General features: G+C 40.3%; 1 protein-coding gene across 1 annotated transcript in view; it reads right to left on the bottom strand.

The window, feature by feature from the left end:
* Positions 1-832: 832 nt before the first annotated feature.
* tmem121ab (transmembrane protein 121Ab) overlaps positions 833-23372 on the bottom strand; it is a 50999-nt gene continuing 28459 nt past the window's right edge. Inside the window, exon 2 of the mRNA XM_006792605.2 lies at positions 833-3580. Within this exon, the coding sequence (XP_006792668.1) occupies positions 1808-2752 (945 nt within the window). The 5' untranslated portion in view covers positions 2753-3580 and the 3' untranslated portion in view covers positions 833-1807. The remainder of the gene's footprint in view (positions 3581-23372) is intronic.

The following is a 23372-nucleotide window of genomic DNA, read 5'->3' as shown; positions in this document are numbered from 1 at the left end:
TAACATTTTACGCAGCCTCTCACCTTTTTTCTGAAAACTGTAAAAAGAAAATGCCATTCAGTCTCTTTGCGACTCTGCGGATGACAGTTATCGTTAATTGAGTTGGGCCACTCAGCGTCTGAGAGTGTGTCCCTTTGAGCTGAGATCAGCAGTTAACAGAAGTTAGATGACCTGATGACGGTAAAAAATGAATCTCCTCGTGTGGCTGACCTCTCCACCTTCTTCTGAAGCACCCAGATCCTTTGATGCAAGTCTCTATGGAGACACGAAGGCTTCTCATTGGCTGAAAAAAGTTTTGTTTGATAACTGATACCCGGTCAATACAGAGGTGATAACTGGTAATAGAACAAAACAATTTTTTTTTAAAAAAGCTGGAAGGTGATAATGAGAACTGGGAGAAAAAGAGTGAAACCGACAAAAGGTTCATACATTATTATCACATTTTGAGAATAAATTCATTGATTGCATTCCCCAAAATTGGTAGCCTTAGGGACACAATGCTCCAAGATCCCAGAAAAAGGCTGCGCAGTCTAAATATTTATGTGCTGTGTGGATTATTTTGTGAAAAATATGTTGATGTTAGGAAGCTGTTGCTCTCAAAATATAACAGAAGCACCAAATAATCTTTAAAACCCTATATTTATTTAATTATACTCAGCACCGAAAAAAGAAACCACCATCTTGTTATTATTAATTTCTACTTTTATTAAAACATCATTGACCTCCAACATGTAAAGAATGTACATAATAATAATAATAATAATAATAATAATAATAATAATAATAATAATAATAATGAACTGAATAACATCTGAAATGTATTTTTTCTGTGTTATTTTATTTCTTTATGTTTGTCAATTCTCTTGTGAGGCATACTTGGGATTCTCAAGGCTTGAGATAGTTTTAAAGGAATGTACAGTACAGGAAACAAGGAGTATCTTTCCCCCATTGTCTTATTTCGCTTCTGACATCTACATATTTTTGTTTCATTTGCAGTTCGTCACACCCATCAAACACTTTCATCTGCTCCAAAACAACTTGAAATACGCTAAACCTCCCGTGGTCACCACGCAAGCCCTTCGGACATACACACTCTCGCGTGCACGCATGCACACAAACACATATCGTTTCACTTTAACGCACTCTGGGATGCCTGCAGTGGATGGTATAGTGATTTGCACCGGTGCTTTGATCAGACTTTTGGTCTGTAGCATTTCCCACAGAGAACCTTCCTCAGCAGACCCAAACATAGAAGCCATCAACCTTGCTCTAGCACAGATAGCCAGAACAGATAGCCTCTCATGAATGACCCTTGTAACTCTCTGCTCCTCTTTTCCATCAGTGCTTCACGCTGAGTGGTATGTCCTTTGGCGCTGGAATTCAAAGGAAATGCCACAGATGCGCTGTCATAAAAGTGACCTTTAAAAACAAAAAGCAAGATACTCACTGAAGGGGAACCAGCTGTCCATTTTACACGACTTAATGTCACTGGTCAGAGCAGTGTGGAGATTGTCTCTAAATAAAGTTTGAACTTTTAAAACATTTGAGACAATTAAAAATACAACAGCACGATAAAAACTTGTTTTGACTTGAAAAGTCTGCTCGCTGCACTCAGTCAAGTGTAGGTTTACAGTATATTCTGACAGGCAGGTGATGCTAAAAATCTCTTTTATGGTTTCACAGCAGTTCGTGTGGGCTTGACAAGAGCAGAATATCATCCTGTCATGCAGCTGATTTCTCTATTCTCTGTCCTCCACTCCTAGAGCTTTCACTTATTTTGTACTGTTGCTGAGTCTAGCGCTGGCGGTCATGTGTCGATGACATCCTGCGCCGGTGAGGGTTCGTGTGGCAAACTGGTGGCGTTGGGCAGTGGCTGTGTGTGGCTGACTGAGTTCTGCTGCAGCTCTAGTGCCATTGCATTCTGTGGGTGGGGGAACTCTTTCACCTGTCTGCGATACTCCAGGAAGGTGGAGGCCTTGGTCGCGATGGCCACCACGTTCTTCCCGACGAAGATTGTGGAGACCCGACTGTCCTGAAACAACACCATGTTTACACCACGTATGAGGATAGTGACCACGTTTATGGTGACCAGGCTTAGGACAGGGTACAGCATCATTTTCTGGGGTGACATGTGCTCCCCCTGCATGCTGATTTCACTGAGCGACACACAGGGCAGAATAAGCAGCAGGATGTAGCAGTAGAAGAACATCAGGCCCTCAGCCCAGATGGGCAGGCCTGTCCGCTGGGGCTCCCACAGGTTAGCTTGGATATCCAGCAGGTCCAGAAGATCCAGAGCCACCCAGAAGAGACGACTCCTCATGTCCTCCTTCTTCCGGAAAGTTCTCACATATTCCATGCTATCCAGAGCCACTAAAACTAAGTATAACCCAGGCACACACACGGATAATAGTAACGTCAATGCTTTCCGTGCTACTGTCTCCAGACTTTTCCTGTCAGCCTTGCAATTCTGGAAGACAAAGTAGAGTTTGATCTCCAGCACAAAGATGTACAGAAACCACAGGATCATGGCGTATCCTCGTCGGGCGGTGCGCACCTCAGCACCGACCCAAACTGCCACATATCGTAGCACTATGAGAAAGCACACATCCCCGACTAGCACTATTATGCACACACCGATTTTCCTGGGACCCTGGTTCTGCTCCACCAGGTAGGCATCCATGAAGGCCATGCTGGTCATGATGACGAAGGTGGTCAGGCAAACGTGGCGTTTGTCTGGGGGTGGCAACACCATGGCGAGGGCACCTCTTGGCTCTCACTGTCAGGCCACAGCTTGTAAAAATAATAATAAAGTAGTCTGGACACTCCAAACCTTTAAGGCTGGAGGGGGAAAAATGGTATTTAAGGTGCTCTGACAGATGTTGTGTGCACAGGAGCAGTTGTCCTGCTACAGTTTATTTCATAATAAAATAAGTCACTGCACTAATAGTCCATAGAGGACGATGATTATTGCAGCGTAGAAGCAGAGCTCTGTGTGGGGTACGATGCTAATTGCTGATTGCTCCCGGACCACGCGAAAACAGGGACATCGCCTCGTTACTCAGCGCACTTCCATTGATCCAGCTCTGCCCCTGAGCAGCAGCTACACCAAGGGCTCCACAGCTGACACACCATAACTGATCGTAATCCACACGCCGTCAAATGGAGCCGACTCTGAGAGCAGGCTTTGTCTAATGGACATGTGACTGGATGGCGGGGCACGGTGCCGCAGTGTAGGAATGTTTATGGGGGTGTTTATTTTTGTATGCAGTGGATATATGCACGCTTGTGGTGCAGCTTGGCATGTGCGAGGAATCCCTTTTTGAATGCTCCTGTGGACGGTGGTGCAGTGTGTGTGGCTCCTTGCGGTCCTGCAGTGTGCGTGAAGGGAAGTGGAGGAGAGAGAGGAGAGGAGTCTGCAGTGACCAGAGGCCCCCAGCCGCCATAAATCACGGAGACAGCAGGTCAACGGCCCGTGAGGTCTTGCGTCTGACGCCGGCTTCCCCGGGGGGAGGCTCTTACACCGGGCTGAAGATCCATCCTACCCCCTCCTCTTCTTGCCACGTGCCGGCCTCTCCAAAGCCTAAAGGAGGAAGAAATAAAGAGGGGGGTGGGGGGTAGAGGAGAAGGAGAAGGAGAAGGAGAAAGAAACCTGTCAGCACTACTGGGCCATATAACACAGTTTCATTGCCAACGGCCTTCCACATATGAGGAGCCAAGTAATGTGTCAGCTTGGCTCAAATATAGCCCGTTTCACTATTGATGGGACAGAGCATATTGCACATGTAAAACTGCTTCAGGATGTTATTTCCTCTCTATTGTCTGTGATATGTCACATGACATCTGGTTGCACGACTTAATATGCTTCCGTGGAAATGTTAATATATTCAGCATATTTGGGGCCATAATACCCTGTAGTTTAATTCTGGAGCTAAATTAATAGAGGATTTATTACAGAAACTTGTAGAAGCCAATTTTAAAGTCACACACAGTAGCTAACTGCTCTACGCCTCTTTCTTTCTTTTTTTTCCATTCATTTCTTCTTTTTTTTTTTAAACATTGCTTGGCACTGCATTTTCTTCCTAGGCAAGGGTAAATGGGATAAACGACGGCAAAGCGTTCATTTCCTGCACATATATTGAGTCAGTTCGGTGCAGTTTCAAGGAAACAAGGAAAGTGCGATTGCAGCATGTATGCAGCAGGATGTTTTTAGCGGCTATGGTGACTTTTGTTTCAGTGACTGCAGAACAGAAAGCGACATTTTCATTTCAGCTATCATTCATGCGTTCTCTGTGGGAAAAAAAAGTGCATCATGAATGATACTGATAATAATAACGCTGTCCATGTTTCATTTTACCTTCAGTTTAAGCTCCAGTTACAATTACTCTTCACACTCTGTTTTTTTGCTGAATGATGTTTCAAGGTGTTTCTGTTTTGACCTGTTTAATATTTGAGCTGATGTGTGTGTCGGAGCGTGTGACAGGTTCGGTTTGGGGAGGCTGTGTGGGCATCTGTGAAAAATAAATAAATAAATTAAAAATTAATAAAAAAAAAAAAAAAAAAAAAACAGATGCCAAGCACTTAACTAGCCAGCAGGAGCTTACCTTCTGCACTGACCTCATCCATAAATAACTCAGCAAGTCTAAATATTAGCGTGGAGAAAAGAGAAAAAAAAGAGGAAAAATCGAGGTTTGAGAAAAGAAAGTGAAATGTGCTAATTGAGCAGAAACGTCTCAATCAGTTTGAGTTTGTCGAGTTTCACATTGAGCGGGAACTAGCGTTTATCTGTCACTCTGTTCTGTTCTGTTCATTTCTGCCTACTCCTGTCACCGGATCCTTCAGGCAGAACGCACATAAATCACATTAGTGTTTCTGTCAGCCCAAGTATGCTTCAAATCAAGACACGACTGCAACATTCAATGTGTGCTGCTCGTACAAACAAAAGTTGTTTGGCTAACGCAAGTCTAGCTCAAAATTTCTGCAGTGTGGAAAATATCCTGTTATTGTCAGGAAAACAGAAAACACAACTGGAGTTATTTTACTTTGCATCATTAAATTTTCAACAAATGTCAATATAATAAAAAATATCATAGACACAAAAAAAATTGTACCAGCCGATATTGATTGTTTTTCTTTTCTTTTGTTATAAAGAAGTAATATGTGAACTGATGAATTCTCATGTTCTCAGTCATTAGGTCTTCAGTTATATACTTTACTATGTTATCGATGAGTAGGTTTTGTCTGGTTTGTTTAGTATTCTCCCAAATCTGGACCCTAAAAGTTGTTGAGTCATATATATTCTTTGGTACTACACACTTCAAGCCTTCAGTACCATCTTAATTCTTCTGACATTCATTCAATAAAGTGACAGAACAATTCCCTGCAGATTTTGCTCCATATTGACATGATAGTATCACACAAATGCTGCTCATTTGTAAGCTGCACATCCATGATGTGAATTTAACATCCCACCAAATCCCTAAGGTATGCCTTTGGATTGAGCTTTGGTGAATGGGAGGAAAATTGCATTACAACAGCAGCCAGTCTGGCACCAACAACCATGCCATGTTTGAAGTCACATAAATCATCTAATGCTCTGAACTTTAGCAACTCATCTAAAGCATTACTACATCCTTAAAGTACTAAGCTGACTGATTATATGTAAATGGTAAATAGGACTTTCCTACTCTACTTAAGCACAGAAAGTGCTTCCATACACTGAAAAAAAGGGATTGGCCAGCTCTTGGATTTACGTAAGCATCTTGCGTGTATTTAACACAATTGCCTCATGCTTTAAAGTTAGGTGTAACTATATAGTGTAGAAACTACATGATATGCAGAGAGGGTAGATTAAATTGTTCATATCATGTTCAAGTGAAGTAAGTCAATAATATAGCAATGTTAAATCCCGCAACACTGCATGGGTTTCAGTCTCGCACTCTTTTTTGGTATACCAAAAAAAGTAAATTGGGTGGTTGTTACATTAAAAAAGTCTACCTTGTAATTTGAACACAATAATTTCATGTTTCTATGAACGTAATTAAATCATGTAGGATTTGCATGGAATTCAAAAACTTAATTTGTTCTTGTTGAGATGACAGGATACAATCTAGTAAGAGTGGTTAGTTGCTGAACTCATGAAATTCACAAGATCGCACAAGATTTCAAACTGCAGGAAAATCAGTGGAGTTATAAGAGGCAGAGAACTACACACACACCACGTGCATGCTATTGCTATTTATTGTGGATTAACCTGTCAAGGATAAAAACAAAAAAATTCTGCATCAAACACAGGAAATCATAGCTTTCCTGTGTTTCCTAGATTGTTGGCATGGTGGTTAGTGCTGTTGCTTCACAGTAAGAAGGTCCTGGGTTCAAATCCACATTCTGGCTAGTTTGCAGTGGTTTCTCTCTGGGTATTCTGGTTTCCTCCCACAGTTAAAAGTCATGCAGCTATTAGAGCTAGGTTAATTGATGATTCTAAATTATCTGTGAATGTAAGTGTAAATGGTTGTTTGTTTCTATGTGATAGACTGGTGAGCTGTCCAGGGTGTACCCTGCCTCGTAACCTATCACTTCAGGGTTATTTCCCAGCTCTCCTGCAACCCAGAGGATGGTAGTCATTGTAAATCCATTCAATTTTTATGGTAACCAGGATCTAGACTTTGTTGAACATTATGTAATATGAAGACAACATGTAGTATTTAAGTGACCAAGTAGTATTGGGGTAAAAGTTATTGAATAGTGTTGAAATAAAATGACAAAATTGTGAAGGATTAAAATATTCCAAGAGCTCAACTTACTTCATCTGAACATGTTTCAATCGCGTTTTAGAAACACAAAATGCACAGGTTTATTGAATATGAAAAAGTTGTGTTGATTTAACTCAGTTGTTTAAGTTTCTGCCAAAGCAAAACATTTGTGTGCAACAAATGTCCACTATTGAATCAAGTAAATCCAACATGGCCTTTTTTTCAGTGTACAACATGTCTTTTTCACACACACTCATACAGCCACTTTTTCTCCAAGTGCTTTCTATCTACAATAGTCACACTCTGATGAACAAATCAGGAGGAACTTGGGGTTCAGCATCTTGGCCAAGGATACTTGGGCATGTAGACTAGAGAAGCCAGAGGACTGACCCACAAACCTTGCAATTAGTAGATGACTCGCTCTCCCACAGCCACCTGATGTTTGGGTTTATGAGCAGTTTAAGAGGTGGTACTGGGTTGTTCAACTGCTCGTTAACACAAATAGCAACTTGAGTGTATAATGCATTAGTAAATCATTATGAAAATGTCATGGTCCCTGGGTTATTGACCAAGTGTTTTGAGTTTTTTCTAGGTCTTTCTCATTTTTAATTATCGTTGTATTATAGTTCTGTGCACATGTTCTATCATATGTCTTTACGGTTAATGTTTGAGTCCCATGACCTTCTGTCTATGATGTACTCTCCTAGTGCCTCAGAGTTTTGTTATTTATATTTCTAGTTGATGGTTTCATATTTGATTATGTTAATTTCTTTTCATGCCCTAGTTTTGTCTCTGTGTCTTGTCCTCAGCGTCTTCTGTGAAAGTCTCCCTGTTCGTTTATGTCTCTGTCTCTCCAGTCATGCCCCTGTTTAGTTCTGTCAAATTCTTATGTCTTAGTCTCAGTGTTTGTTTTCCCATTTCCCTAATTACCTAGTATGTATATATTCTCTAAGTCTTCCTTTCCTCTTTGTTATGTTGTCCCTCCTGGTTGTGTCCTCGCTTGCAGTATGTGGTCCTTGTTGAGCTGAAGGTTTGATTTTCTTTGTTTTGGTTATCTTGCATTTCGGTACTGCCTTTGCCCTCCACACAGCCTACATGATATAAAATAGTTAGTAAAAGCAGTGCTTTCAACAGCCACTCTTAAACTGTCTTTTTTTAAATAAAAGTTTGCCTTTGAAAGTAGTACCAAAGTTGGGAAAACACTAAAACAAGAAATACTCCAACCTCGAATATGCCAACTGTGTTTCTAACAAAAATGGAAAGTCAAAGCCTAAATTTCCTGCCCAAGCCCCTTTCTGACCACTTTAGCAAAACAATGGCAAGCCTTTTAGTAATATTGATTGCTTTCTCTGCAAAAAGCCAATCGAAACATGCATTAAAAGTGATCCACCACTGTGGACTTTACTATTGTAATTTAGAAACTGGGACTTTACTCCTAGTTTGACTAACTGTGCTCTTGATATGAGAGATTTAAGTATGACATAAATAAACATGAGCTTGTTTTCACACCCGCTGTGTGAAATCACTAAAGCAAAAATGGGCTTTTGAGCTTTTTGAATGAGATCCAAAGATTGCAGAGAGGTTGTTTTTCATCAGAAAATACCCCCCTTAGAAAACATGAACTGCACCGTGTACACCCTAAAAGCACATACAGAAAAATGCAGCTTTTAATGGCACCCCTGCAAGAATTTAAAAGGGTGCACAGGGTTATACCCCATTTTGCTGAAGAATACAAAAACAACATGTTATCTAATAACATGTCAAATCAAGGACTGCCAGTGGAAGCCCAGTTTGAGTGCACGGTACCAGAGTGCGCCTCATTTGTAATCCAAGCATGGATTTGAATGTTTAAAACCCATTATGTAGAACAGGGCCTAAGTAAGAGATTAAATTCATAAGATGGTGATTAATTGACTGATTAGCAGAATGCTGTGGATCATTAACATGCTATAAGGAAGACTGCTTCCACATATACCGTACATCGAATCATCATCTAAATGCCATTAATTATCAAAAAAGACTTTGAGATTGTTTCGCTAATGAACGGATTACGGCCGGAGTGATAATATGAGAGTGCCAAATTGGATGGTTTGAACCTTGGAGGAATTATGACTTGAGCTGCGAAACATGGATACCAAGATGTCATCGCTGTGATTCGTTGCTGCTGGTGCACCCTACGAAGCAGGAAGCTGATGAACTTTGACAATATTAGATTATTATTAATCCCATCTGCCACAGACTGTAAAAAAATCTCTTTGTCTGCGTGAAGTGATGACAGAGGAGCACTGCTCTGCTTAGCATATTCCGCTCAGAATTTATAATGTATTTCTCAAGGCTGAAGATTAGTTAACGCTGAATTAGAAAAAAAAAAGAAAAGAAATGTCCACTGATATGAGATTTGACAGCTGCGATTTCACATCTCTGCATGACTTTTTCCTCCCCTCCCGTTGGCGCAGGGGGCCTCTATTTATAGGAGTCTGTATGTTTCAGCTCTACTCAGAAGCTTCAATTATACTGCGTATTAATTATGGTTTACTATAAATAGGCACCACGGGGGGCTGTGAACTGGCAGGACAACATTTCTTCACAGAGGGAGGCTATTATTGTGTCTGTGGTCCAGGCCATTATCTCTCTAAACAGCCAGAGCTTCCTTGTCAGGCAGTTATTTTAACAGTTAGCCTCTCTGACTGGCTGCAGACGTCCACACTGATCACAACAGGACCAGAGGTTGGGGCATCAAGTGACATGTTTGCTTTGCTGTTCTGTTTGTCCTGAAAATCAGTGAAGGAGGTCAGTTTAAGCCAAAGAACAGGGCTTTGGCACAGGATTCTTTCACTCTCTACCATGTGGAAAAAAACAAAACAAAAGAAAAAATCAATTCAAAGCCCTATACTCGTTTTAAATGGTGTAGTGTGCAGGTGCTGCTTTTGAAAATGAGCCTGAAAACAGAACCTTTTCAAGCTCTGACTTCGCTTAATTACCCATGTTCCTGCTGGATTGATGTTTGTCTTTTTTTTTGACACAGATTCAGAGCTTGAGAAAAGTAAAGTCTTTCAAGCGCCGAGAAGCTTCTCTTTTAACACTGAGGTGTTCTGACACTTCACACACTCAGTAAAGGTTGTGGGCTTGCGCTTGTTTACAGCAGCAAAAACATTTCATCCTGCAACAGTGGATGGTGTGCTCCCTTACCTGTAGGTTTCAAAGAACACTGAGCTGTTTATGCTTTTTGGAAACTGTATTGTTATGCATTAAACATATCGCATTACACTGCCAGTTTCTCTGTCTCTCCATGCTTCCTCCTGCCTCAAAACCTCCAGGATGATCAAATGTTTACGTCAATGTCAGCAACGTTGCAGTGGGACAGCGCAGGTCTCGAGAGTGGGCCGTTTTGTCCGATATTTATGTCAGGTTGTCTTCATTAGGACCAGAATGAGACCCATATGCTGTCTTGGCTGCAAGCCATCTCCATCATCTCAGCAGGTGTTCTGCGCTGTCCTTTGTGTTACAGTCAGCGCTTGGCTAGGTTCAGGAGAGATAGCAGATTGCTTTGAATTTTCTCAGTACACAGGGTACAGCTCAGCACAGCTCAGCTGAACAAATGCTTGTGCACACACACAGTAACTTAACACACATGCACTGTGTATGTGAGTGAGCACGTGCAAACGCATGAAAGCTCTCAGAAAACTCCATCTTTTCTTGCCTGAAAGGCTGCTGAAAGGATTGCAATCTGTAGGTCACACCTTTATACCGTATTTCACAGCTTCACAATGTTCGGTAACCACACACTGATCGAATATATCCTGCGCTGATTATAACACGGAAAGGTATTAAATCCCCAGATCCCTGAATACATGTTAAAACGTGTCTCACGTTCCCTACTGGGACCAATAACAAACCCAGCTGCATTCAAAGCTGACTGCTTGATTTCCCCAGTTGCGCTGAAGACTCAGTGTGACACAATGTTCTATAACCACCAGAGACTTAAGCTCTTGTGCGATACATTATTTACAGTGTATTTCTATTATTCCTAATGAATTGCTGTGGTGGTGAATTCAAATTGTGAACACATTTATTTTGCTTTCTGTTGTCATTTTTGGCAGGTTTAGTCCTTTTCCATCTATTTTGTGCAATTCAAAGCAGAGACATCAATTCGTCAAAACACAATATACTAGGTTTGTACGTTACTAGCTGCTCTTATATCGCTATTCTCTTGTTTTCTTGTTATCCCTGTATAATATGCTTGTGATTGCGTATAAGGTTGCACTGGGTTAGAATACTGAGAAGGATCTGAAACTAAGAAGAAGGCTGTGATTTGTAGCAGTAGCTAAGCTCATTTTATCACCCATTATGGTTGATTAAGGCTGATCCTTATTCTACTTTGCCATGTCACATTGTGTGTGTGTGATAAGCACTGAAGGTTCATTTCAGCCCATAACTGTAACTAACCCAATCTGTATTTGGGCTGTCTTCGCTTTTAAATAGCCGTGGGTGTTGATCAAACACTATTGAATCAAACATGCTGCACATGACAAAGGATAGATAGCTGCTGTGCAGGATAGGCTCCAATAATAGGCATTGTATAGGGTTAGATGTTGAAAGCAGCTCAAAAGTGTTTTTCCTCCAACTTGGCCCTTAGCAGCAGAGACAAGGGGCTTTTCAACATGACAGACATGTCTTTTTCTCCTCTGCCAACTCTCAAACGGCCATAATGTGCGCAGCGTCAATCAAAGTGTATTCTTTATTCACAAAGCTGGGGAGAGGATCAAAGGCACCATGCCACAGTGAATCATCATCAAAGTGAAGAGCAGCCCTCTGACATCCCACCCAGCATTTAGTCACTGACACAGGGGGCGAAGATGACTGGTTGCCTAATGTATACACGTGAGGCAAGACACAAGACACTTGAGGTACCGTCCAAAGAGGATGCAGTTTAAATGGTCATTACATAAACATCTTAACCTGATATTCTTGTAATTCTTCTATAACCTAATAGTGTACAGTTTAGACAGCGATCATATTAAATGTAAACACTGCATTACTGTGCTACTTTCAAAGTTCTGGCAGAAGTAAGAGCCAATCGTTGATTAATTCCCTCTGATTGGCAGAGATTTTCATTCTCTAAGAGCGAATTCTGAGGTCTAGTCTTTTGTCATCCATGCTTCCATGCATTTTCTAACGATCATCTATTTCAGTGTCGCAAGGCGCTGGAACCTAACCAGGGTGGCGAGGCAGGATACACTCTCGACAGGTTGCCAGTCTGTCTCAGGGCTAGCATATATAAATAGCCAACTATTCATCTCACATTCACACCTACAGCCAATTTAGTATCACTTATTAACCTAATCCCATGCATGTTTTCGGAGTGTGGGAGGAAGCTGGAATGCCTGGAGAGAACCCACGCAGAACATGGAAACAGAAAGGCCCAAGACTGGACCGTCTTGCTGTGAGGCAACGGTGCTATGCCGCCCATCTCTATCATTTTTCGTTTTAACAAAGTTAAACAATAACTGATTTGTGTAACATCAATAAAACTTTTTCCTATTACGGATGCAGTATCATGATATTAAAGTAAACTGCAGTACTTGGAAATTTAGAAGAAAAGAAAGAAGAAGAAAAAAAAACATATTCGCCATTAAATTTTGGTTGATTTTTGGTTAGAAATTGACAAAAAAATTAATAAAAAAATAAGAATAATAATGCTCGAAACATAATAAAAATGAAATTGGATCATTACAACAGGAAACTGAGCTAACAGACATCATTTATGGAAGGAGAAATTGTAGGTCTGGAAATTTTGTGCTGCTTACAGCATTTATTTTTACTCAGTGTGACTAATATTGGTGAAAATTTGATTTCAGTGCAATTTAAATGTGTCAAAGTAATTGGTGTTTCACAATATAGATGGCAAAAGTCAATAAAAGCTTGATGATAGTGTTTTTCTATTGTACTGTGGGTGCAGATGTTACCATAGGTACCACACGGATTGGAGAGATTGGGGAGTAAGTGCAGGTACAGCGAGTGAGACGAGTCATACATCGAGATAATTTACATTTCAGTCACGCAGGCAATAAGTAAAAACCTCAAACATATCAAAGTACCTCAGAGACACGGATCCAAATCTTCATGCAGAACTCAAGCTGAGTGAGATTCAGTTTTTACCTTGTTATGAACATGATATCAAATTACAGTTTGAAAGTTAATAACAAATATCATTGTAACTTTATCCATCTACTTTCTGCCACTTGCAAGGTCTTGAGGGTGCTGGGGCTGATCCCAGCTGTTACAGGGTGAAAGTTAGGGTACACAGGAGAGGTCACCAGTCTCATTCGCAGGGCTAACACAGAGTGACAAATAACCATTCGCACTCACATTCACACCCGCAGTGAATTTAGAATTTGCCAGTTAAACTAACATGCATGTCTTTGGACAGTGGGAGCAGCACCTGGAGAGAGCCCACTCAGGCAGAAGGAGAACATGAAAACACCACACAACAGGGCCCCTAGGTGGTGAGTTGAAAAGGTTTGACTTCTGCACCTCCCTGCCACCTTGTATTGTTAGTAGGCTCTGTAATAGCAGTCAGACTATAAAATCATGCCAACATGTTTGTTAGTGTATTGCATATACAGTAGTCGATACAATCTAATTTAAGATGAAATTAAATGTTGGCATCATATAAAGCTTTAAGTTTTTAGACAAAGGAAAAAGTAAGCTGAGCAAAAGATGTTCACTCCTTTCTCTCTGCTTCTTTTTCTTTTCTTTTCTTTTTTTAAAACTTTGTACTCTTATACCCCACCTCTCAATTAGCCTCAGTCTGTCAAACATGTGACACCCAAACCCTTGAAGTTTAAGGCCTTGAAATAGTGTGTGAAGTGTTAGAGGCTGCAGAATAGTTTTCCTTGTAACATTCCGTAGTCATGTACTAATGAGTATATGGATATTTTAATATGTCAGAAACCTCAATGTGTGACTGATACTGTGCAAAGGGCATTATATTTATAGGAAAGCAGCACTGGACATTATGGCAGCATAAATATCCCACAGTGAAATGTGGGATATTGCTGGACCGTGATCAAGGCAGCTGAGCTCTAATGTGAATAACTCTTCATTCTGAGAGTTTAATTGGTTTCATGTTGCAAGGCATAATATACTTTACTTTGAAATTTGTTAATCATCACTTGGTTCATCTCAAACGAGGGTGGGTAACCATGGTAACCTGTCTTCAACTGGCAGCTGACAGGAAGTGGAATAGAGTGTAATGAAGAAGTGCATCCAATTAAGCATATTGTGCTTAATACAGAACAGTGCATAGAATGAAATTACGTAGTTAGTTTAGTCTATAGTCTTTTCCTGTTTGCAGAACAGAAACAAGTACGCTTTATACCACGCGGGATACACCAAGCTGTCTGCCAAAGTAAATGTTAAATTTAATTAAACAAACACTAAAGTTGTGGGTCATAAAACTGAAAACTAAAAAAAAATGAAGAGAAAGAAACTAAAACGTCTCTGAAGTGCATAGTGAAAGTCAATGCAAGTGATCCAATTTTATTTTACATTTTTAATATAAAAACAGATTTAAGGTGAAAATGCAATCTTCTGCCAGTTTTGCATAGCATTTTTAAGCTTATACTCTGTCTGCAGGGAACGAGAACCCCATTTTCCATTATTTCCAAAGAACAAAATGAAAGAAATCCACTGGGTCTCAACATTACTGCTCTCTGTTCAAACTGGATCTTCCAAAAATAATATTGCTGGTTATACTGGTGATTTAGGACATTTGAATTGAACTGCAAAATATACCTTATACCCAAGTGTGCTTTCACCTCTAATGCTGCTGTCAGTTTTAATCAAAGAAACGCATCCTCATCCCAAAGATATAGCAACTCATTTTCTCTCAGTTTTCCAAAATTCCCAAATGGCAGTCACTGAAGCAGCACCATCCTGCACACAAATCCCCCAGCTCTGGGCTTTGTGGAACTAAAGCCAAGCAATAACAATTAGTGATTCCTGAATAATTAAGTTTTTTCTTATTTTTTAACCCCTTACATTAAAGAGGTACACCTTCAAGCACTTTTACTTCCTCTCGCGCTGATAATTGGATTGTCCCTTTAAGCAATAGTGTGACTCCCTTTTAATTTTTTAAATTGAGGGCCACAAAAGGGCATAAAGTACCACAGTGATTATCATTACCCCACTTCTTCACACACACACACACACACACACACACACACAAAAACACACAGACTCAGACAAACATTTGTGGCATGGCACTGAAGCTGTACCATGGTAACACGCTATTACACACTCCTCTAGCTTTTAATTCTCTGATGTAAGAGTCTAACAAGCATATTGATTTACCCATGTGATCCAAACTCTCATATTTATTTCAGTAACGATCATTTGGGCGTGTGATCAACCAGGGAAAGAAGTGATTTTCATCCAGCAGTTTTACAGGGAGATCCATTTAATCTTTGTGTCAATAACACAACCCCCTTTCCCTCCCATCTCCCTTTTTCAGCATACTCTTTTGCCATGCTTTGCAATTCCTCCCCGTGTGTTCAGTGTTGCAATTTTTAATCTGGCCACCCTAAGGGAGGTGGCTTCATTCCAGTCATGCTTCATTCCAGAACAAGCACTGTTCTGTTTGCTTTTATCCCACTTACGGAGAAAATGACATCCCAAAGACATCAAACCCTCACAGGTCCTATATTATGTTACTGGCTAAAATGTAGGAAGTGACAATCCTTATAGTTCTCTCCGGTGTAACCAGTAAAGCTTACTTTGTTGTCCATCTCAATTAAACACCCACTCAACCTGCTGTTGCTACTACTTTGCATAAAACAGATATGCGCTGGTAGGTAAAAGGGCAAGGCCAGTCACCTTCATGCGCTGTCCTCAGGGGGAAGAGCAACTAGAGAGCAAGGAGAGGGAGAATGAGACAAGGGAGCAAGGGTTGCTGTTCCACGGGATCGACTAAAAAGCAAAAAGAGATGTGATACAGGGAGGATTTGAAGTGTTGCTAATGAGCAGGGAGTTAAATCGGATATCTTTTGCAGAAGAAACTGATTTAAATATTAGCAGCTAGGGATTCATGATTAGAGGGGGGAGGAAAAAAAACAGGGAAAAATTGTCCCTTTCAACAGGCCATTTAATCTTAACGTTCAGTCTTAAAAAATAATTTGCCATGAAGTAAGTGGAGAAAATCTATTGATGATGTGAGAAATGTCCCCAGTTTTAAGGATGATTGCTTTTTTTAAATGGAATATAAAATAATTTACCTTAAGAGGAGTTTGGCAGAGAAAGAGGATCTTTGTCAGATGCTGTTCGTGTGCTTTCTATTACGTCTGAAGCGGTATTTGACAAAATGTTGCAAAGCTTTGAATGAGTCTCATGGGTACGGTGTTTGCTGAAGGCTGCACCTGTTTTGTATGATAATGAAATGGAAAACAATATTTCACTCAGGATTAGACAATTGTTTGCCGTGCGACACACTGAGAGGTGTCGAATTTCTTGGCAGCTGCTTTAGGTGTGTTTGGGCATGACTTCGGTGCTCACAAGTGCCTATGCGTGGCGTGAGTGAAGGATTCACGCAATTTATATTTACTGACTATAACTTTAGAAAATCTGAAATACTTAATCTGTTTGCCGCGGCTGCTTTTGTTTGTTAAATGGCCTTATATTTTGCTCGTCTTCATTCCCCATTCCCCGTGGCTGTTGTTCACTAAGGTTTACTAGTGATTATTAGTTGTTTCATTGTGAAGAGACTGCTGCAGCTTTTGGCATGTTGTTATTACTCTACACAGCAGTGTGCAATTTTTAATGGGATAATACAACCGTGAAGCTGCAGCTTTTTAGCCTTCACATACACTGGACATAAGCAATTACGACAATGCTGGGAAAATTACTTGAGAATATATTCAGATGGTGAGTACTTATTGTACCCTAGTGACTGTACACAGCACTCCAAAATGCTATTCTCATAGCAGAAATGTCCATTTTACACATCCTCCAGCTGAGAACTGAAAGTAAGAGCACATAAAATGCAAATACTGCAACTTTTGAAGTATCACACATACTAAAAGCAAGTACTTATTTCCTGTGACTCAGATTACTAACAATCACACAAAGGCGTCTTCAAACCTCTTCCGAACCACTATAACAGCAGGCTACCTGGAAATATAAAAGAAGACTGTGGTTTTAAAGTGACAAGCTTAAACTGTACAGGGATCTTGCTGATCAATAGTTCCAGCGCTCCAGAGATTCACCTCCAAATAGGCAAAAAAAAAAAAGCAGTAAATTAAAATAAACCAAAACATTTCATTTGTTATTTATCTAATTTATGCACTCTTGTTGCACTTCATCTGGATGCAAAAGCCTTTGCTGTCAATTACCCTTGTGATAGTTTCTCTCCTCTCGTTTGACTGTGTTTATGTCTGATTCACAGTGTTTGTGTGTGTATGTGTGTGCTGGGGGATGGTGAAGAGTAGGAGAGGAGAGACGGCGTTGGCGAGAAAGAAATGCAGTCACAACCTTTTCCACAAAGTGAAATGTTGTGTACTGTGTTCCCTGAAATGCTGTGTTTTTAGTTTTGTTGTTGTTGTTTGCAACTCAAGTCCACCGTATTAGCCTCCGTTAAGTGCTTTAAAAGCTTCCTAACAAGTGTTAATACCTCTAAAACTGAAGACGGACAGATGCTGACCACAAACCTTTGAAAGTGCGATGGCAGGAAAGATAGTGCCGGCTACAGCCTTGGCGGCTCCCCTGCTGAGTTACAGCTGAACTCCCTGAGAAGCACAGGAGGACCAGCTTTGATCTACCTTCATTTCAAAGGCATGGGAGGAAGAGCTGTTATTATTAACAAACTGCCCAGAGTTCAACTGTGTTATCTGTAATCTGTCCAGAAGCTCTGGGATTCACAGATATTTCAAGTCTGAATGAAATTCAGGTAACTCTGCAAGACACGCCCACAAGTAGTTGGCTAGCCAGCTTGGAAGACACAGGTGCGCAAAAGATGCACGAGACATGCATACATTTCACCTATTTTGGTGAATCCATCTCAATATCCATTTCTCCAATAAAAATTTCTCATTTAATTCTTTATGAGACAAAAAAATGAGCCATCTACCAACATTACTGGATGGCCATATGAAGGTTAATCATGTTACACTAATATGTAACAAGCCATGCAGATCCACACAGGGGATTTTGAGTTTGTTATATGATTCATTGAGAACTTGAGGAAAAACTCCCTCACTTTAAGTGACTAATATAACTTGTAATGTTATGGTCATATAAAAACGAAAAAAGAGCTTTCTGCCTAAAAACCTTCTAAGAAGTGGTTATCATCAGTGATCTCTTCCAAAACCTAAAACTAAAACTACTCCTGACAAAAGCACAAGGTAAGTCTAAAAGTAATAAAATGTTCGGCCCATTCATCCACCTGCACAGACTTCCTCCTTCTTTGTACTACTACTTCTAATAAGTGAAGCTTACTTTAATACTTTTTCTTCAGCTGTGGCGCCCCAACAGCCTGACTGGTCAGGTACAATCGCGTTTCTTTGATCAGTGTGATGTTGAAGAACAAACACTAACACAGCAATGCCAGATAAACCTTTATGTTTTAAAAAAAAATCACTCACTTCAGGAAGGAACTTTCCTTTTTGCGAAACCAAATCTGGTGACCCTGAATCCTCCCTAAGTTATGCTGAAATAGGTCTAGGCTGCTGGGGGATTCCCATGATGCATTGAGTGTTAAGTCTTCACTCACTATGTATCTATATACCTCTCTGCGTTTAATCATTACTTATTATTAGTCTCTGGCTCTCTTCCACAGCATGTGTTTAGTCCCGTCTTCCTTCCCTCACCCCAACCGTTCGGCAAATGGCCGTACCTCCCTGAGCCTGGTTCTGCTGGAGGTTTCTTTCCCTTCCTACTGTCGCCTACTTGCTCATAGGGGTCATATGGTTGTTGGGGTTTTCTGTTTTCTCTGTATTATTGTAGGTTCTTTACCTTAAAATATAAAGGCATTGAGGCAACTGTTGCTGTGATTTGGCACTATATAAAAAAAATGAATTAAAAATTAAATTGAAGTTATATTTGCTGTGTGTTACTTTAGTTGAATTTCCGGAATGTAGGTGTGCTATGGGCGCACACTGTTTCACAATAAAACTTTGTCCAGCCTACAACTTTCTGCTAACATCTCCAGCTTCATTACATTACACATTTTATTTACTGTTGCAAAAGTTACAATCATGGACCACAAGATACGATCAGTGATAATGCAAAATGATTTATATTTCAGTTTTCTCACATATAGAGACTATGAATGGTGAATAAAAAAGGTCTTAGCTGCTGCACTCTCCAATGCCTCTAAGTGCGTACGTGTCCAGTAAGATTAATGCTTAATTTAACTATAAAAAACTAACCAACTGAGAGAATCTGTGCACACTGGCTGCTTGCTTCCTTTGATGTACTGTTGATCTGTCCAGGGGGCAAGCCTTCTGTATCCTAAAGTCAGCTGGGTTAGGCTCAGGCCCTTCTGCTACTCTAGTCAGAGAAGTGGTCAGAGCATGGATGGATGGACTATTTGCTAAACAGTGTAAACCAGGATGCAAACATTGACAAACACTGACTGCTTGAATTAAGGATCTTCTGACATCCACAGTGACTCAGTGTTTTACTCATCTAACACCAGCAGGGTCTGTTCACACTGTTTGATGTCCAGACTGCAGGCAGAAATGGCACAAAGCGAATTTTTTTCTCCCTCTCATATGTGACTCAGATCTGTTTTTAGTGCAGTGGAGACAACACAAATCCCATGCAATCAGATTGTTCTTTTCCAGTTCTGATTTGGGCTGATTCCATATGCGACCCAAACACAGATCCTATGTCTTGCAATGTGATCTCAGTTTCAACAGCAACACTGAAAATCATGTGACTTTATGACCTGTCTGTCTAACCCTGGGAGTTTCGTGCAGAGTGTCCAATCCTAAGCCAGATGCGCTTCTCTCTGTAAACATCATCGCGATGCAAACTGCAACAACTGTCCTGTGCTTGGTAGCAATATGGCATGCAATCATGAAAATCAATATAAACACAACATACTGACTTGTTCAAAGATATTTCTTCTGTGAAATAAAATTTAACGTGTAATGGGATGTAATTGTGGCTTCTGGCTTCCTCATAATGCTAACGCAATAGTCAGTAATCTGCCGCCGTAGCCATCTGCTATTTCCTCGTTTTCAAAGCTCTGCCAGTCTGTGTATAGACTCGATTGGTGCTCTCTATTTTTGCCATTGCAATCATTTCAGCAAAAGAAACTGCTGCTCAACATTTATTAGCACCGACTCCAACATAACAGCTCAGATCAGTCCCCTTTGTTTGAAGTACACAAACTAACTCAACTCAGTGGCGTGGTAATCACACCGCCAATTAGAGTTTTGGAGAACAACCCAAACATGTAAAATGTGTTAGAAGATTTTTAAAAAAAGGCATAAGCAATTAATTCTCACTTGTTTTATATTTTTATACTTTGTTTTTACATTACAGCTTCTCATGGCAGTTTACTTTGAAATTAGAGGGAAAGAAGCTCCTCTAACCTGGTGTAAAAGTCATAAGGCTAACACCACAAACTTAAATATTTCTGTTAAAGAAGAGTTACAACAAAAGATACTGACTGCCTATGAGTGTTCTGAGCAAGAAGACCTGGCTTTTTAATTTAAATTAGCTTTATTAACTTGTGAATCCCTATCCACAGTCACAGCTAAATGTTTTCATTACCGCCAGACATTTGTGCGTTGTGATGGAAGGCCTTAGAGTCAATGAGAAACCATTAGTGCACAAGTATTCTATTATTTGCTTAGAAAATAATCATGTCAAATCTAAAATTTATTATAGTGGGTGCAGTATTATGGAATTAATAAAACTGATTAATTGCACCATTAATACAATTTAAGGGAGCAATTAATTTAACAATTTGAGCTGGTGCACCACCATGTTTCTGCAGAAGCTTTGTCAAGCAACAGTGGCATCTATTTAAATAGCATATTCTGTTTCACTTAATGCAGGCATCTTTAAATTAATTATGGAGATCAGAAGAAAGCCATCAAAGAGTGACATCAGGTTGTCTCATGTACACGCAGAGCCCGGCAAACAGATGGGGCACACTAATAAACTTCTGGTATGTCACGCTTTTCAAACAATGCTCATAAACAATGCAGAGGCGCCATTAAGACGAGCGATTTCAATCTGAGGTATTAATTACGTGACAATTAAGCTGTGGAACGAAGAGAGAAACTTTCATAAAAAGCCTGAAAGTTATATCAGACTGCAAGTGATGACTTGTGGAGTTGTTTTAATTTGATGGCCTCGCTTTATCAAGAGGGAAAATACAACCACCCGGGGGCTCAGCTGGCCAAGGCCCAGCCACCTTAATCATTGTCAGCCTTCTGTCTTAGGACATCAGGATGCCAGTGAATGCTAAAGGGCTGTTTCCTGGCTCAACAACCAGCATCGGATAATAAGTCATAATACAATATAGAGTAATAAAAAACATTATGTTGTTGTAGAAAAATACTCTGTGGTGCAATACTTTGGATTTTGTTGTAGTACATACAGAACAGTTCTGGTTCTTTTAGTTCTGTATCTGATTTTTGTAACATTAGTTTTTTTCTGATCTCAGTTTTTTCATCTATTTTTTTAGGTTTCTGTTTCCATGCCTCCCCTGTGATCCACGCTCCACGCTTAGCCAGCCTTATTTTCATGTTTGTGTATTTCGAGTCTCCGCGCTTGGTGTTCCCTTCCCTTCTTCCCAGTCACTCAGGTCCCTGTATCTGTTTCACCCCGGTCTCAGTGTCAAGCCCCTGTGTCTTAGTCTTAGTCTCCGTACTTCCTGTTTTATTTTGACAGTCTCGCGTCTGGTGTTCAGTGTGTTCAGTTTTGCTTCCAATGTTCTGTTAGTCCGTATTAGTTCCAGCTCTGTTCCCTCCCATCCTCGCGTTATCCTGTGTATTTAAGTCCTCTGTCTTCCTCTTTTTGTTGTGTTATCTCCTCATGTGTTCAGGAGTTATCTGTGAGTTCCTTAGTCTCTCTGTCCTAGTTTCCACCTCGTATTAATTTTGGGGTTTTTTGTATCTTTGTTTTTTCATTCCATTGTCTTCGAGTCCTGCGTTTGGGTCCGGCCTGATAGTTAGGGCTGGATCAGGTGAACCTGAAGACTCCCTTAGTTATGCTGCAATAGGTCTAGGCTACTGGGGGGTTGCCATGAAATGCTGAACATTTCTGTTTTTACACCACTTTGCATTCAGTCACTAGTTGTTATTACTCTATTCTCTCTTCACAGTTTGTCTTGTCCTGCCTTCCCTCCCCTCTCCCCCAGCTGCTTATGGCCAGAGGGCTGCCCCTCCTTGAGCCTCCTGGTGGTGTCTTCCTGTTAAAAGGAAGTTTTTCCTTCCCACTGTCACCAAGTGCTTGTTGAAAGGGGATCATCCTATTGTTGGGGTTTTGAGGTGAATGTTTAGGTGATTTGGTGCTAATAAAATATAAATAAAACTAAACTCAATTAAATTATTTAAGTCATCTACATATTTCTTAATTTTAAGATAAAATCACTGTATTTCATGATTTAACTGAATTTCTAAAGGTGCTTTACTTTAATAATAAATGTTTTAACTGCACTGTGTGAAAAACAACACTGATCAGTTGTTTCAGGTTTACATTTATTATCATGGCCATTTTCATTTTTTGTACTAAGGCACACGCTGTATTTTTACCTAGGCAGCATTGACATTTTTGAATTCACCAAACAATCCCCTTCTTGAACCGCTGAGCAGCAAGACAAAAGAATTACACAAATCAATTTAGGTTTTGATTTAGATATTACATGTTATGCTGCTTGACCTCTATTGTGAACACTGCCTTGTGAATCAATTTGAACAGTGCGAAAAAATATTGTCCTATCCTAACACAAGGTCTCAGACGAAGCCGGGTGGGTGGGAGGTGGTGCTGTTGCAAGCTAAAAAGTCAATCTGATCAATCAGCCAACTGCTGTCAGCCCTTTCAGACGTGAACAGCCTCAATCTGTGGAAATGCTATGCTGGTGCATACCACACACACACACACACACACACAGACACCTCGGGCAAGCCTGCACCTTCATAGGCAACAGAGTGTATAGAGGAAGAATTAAAAAATGTCAATTGGTGTTTTTTTCTCCAGAATATTCTCTGTGTTTTCCAATTGATTCCGCCTTTGGGCTGTGCCTTCTGCCTTTATTAACAGATTAAAGGCAAAAAAGTAATCAGAATTAGCAATTCATCAGAAAGTTATTGGCAGTTTGGTCTCGCCAAACTGGGTCTGAAACCATTCAGGCCATAGGCTCCTATTACAGACACTTTTTTTTTTTTTTTGAGCTTAGAGCGGTAGTCAGTGGAAACAGTGTCGTTTGCTACTGCAGTTCTTTTTGAGGTTTGTAATGTCCTCTGACAGAAGCCGAGCCCTATTTAACTGCCTCCTACATTGACACGCAATTTAGTTTTTGCTAATTATAGGGTACAGCGGTCATAAATTATTCCCTGCTCCTTAGCTCTCTCTCACCCACTCTCTTTTTTCATACACAGACAGAAACAC

The sequence above is a fragment of the Neolamprologus brichardi genome, chromosome 15 (genome assembly GCF_056152115.1).
Source record: "Neolamprologus brichardi isolate AB-2024 chromosome 15, ASM5615211v1, whole genome shotgun sequence".
Classification (NCBI taxonomy): Eukaryota; Metazoa; Chordata; class Actinopteri; order Cichliformes; family Cichlidae; genus Neolamprologus; species Neolamprologus brichardi.
The sequence above is the reverse complement of the archived record's forward strand: the minus strand, read 5'-3'. Positions and strand labels throughout refer to the sequence as shown.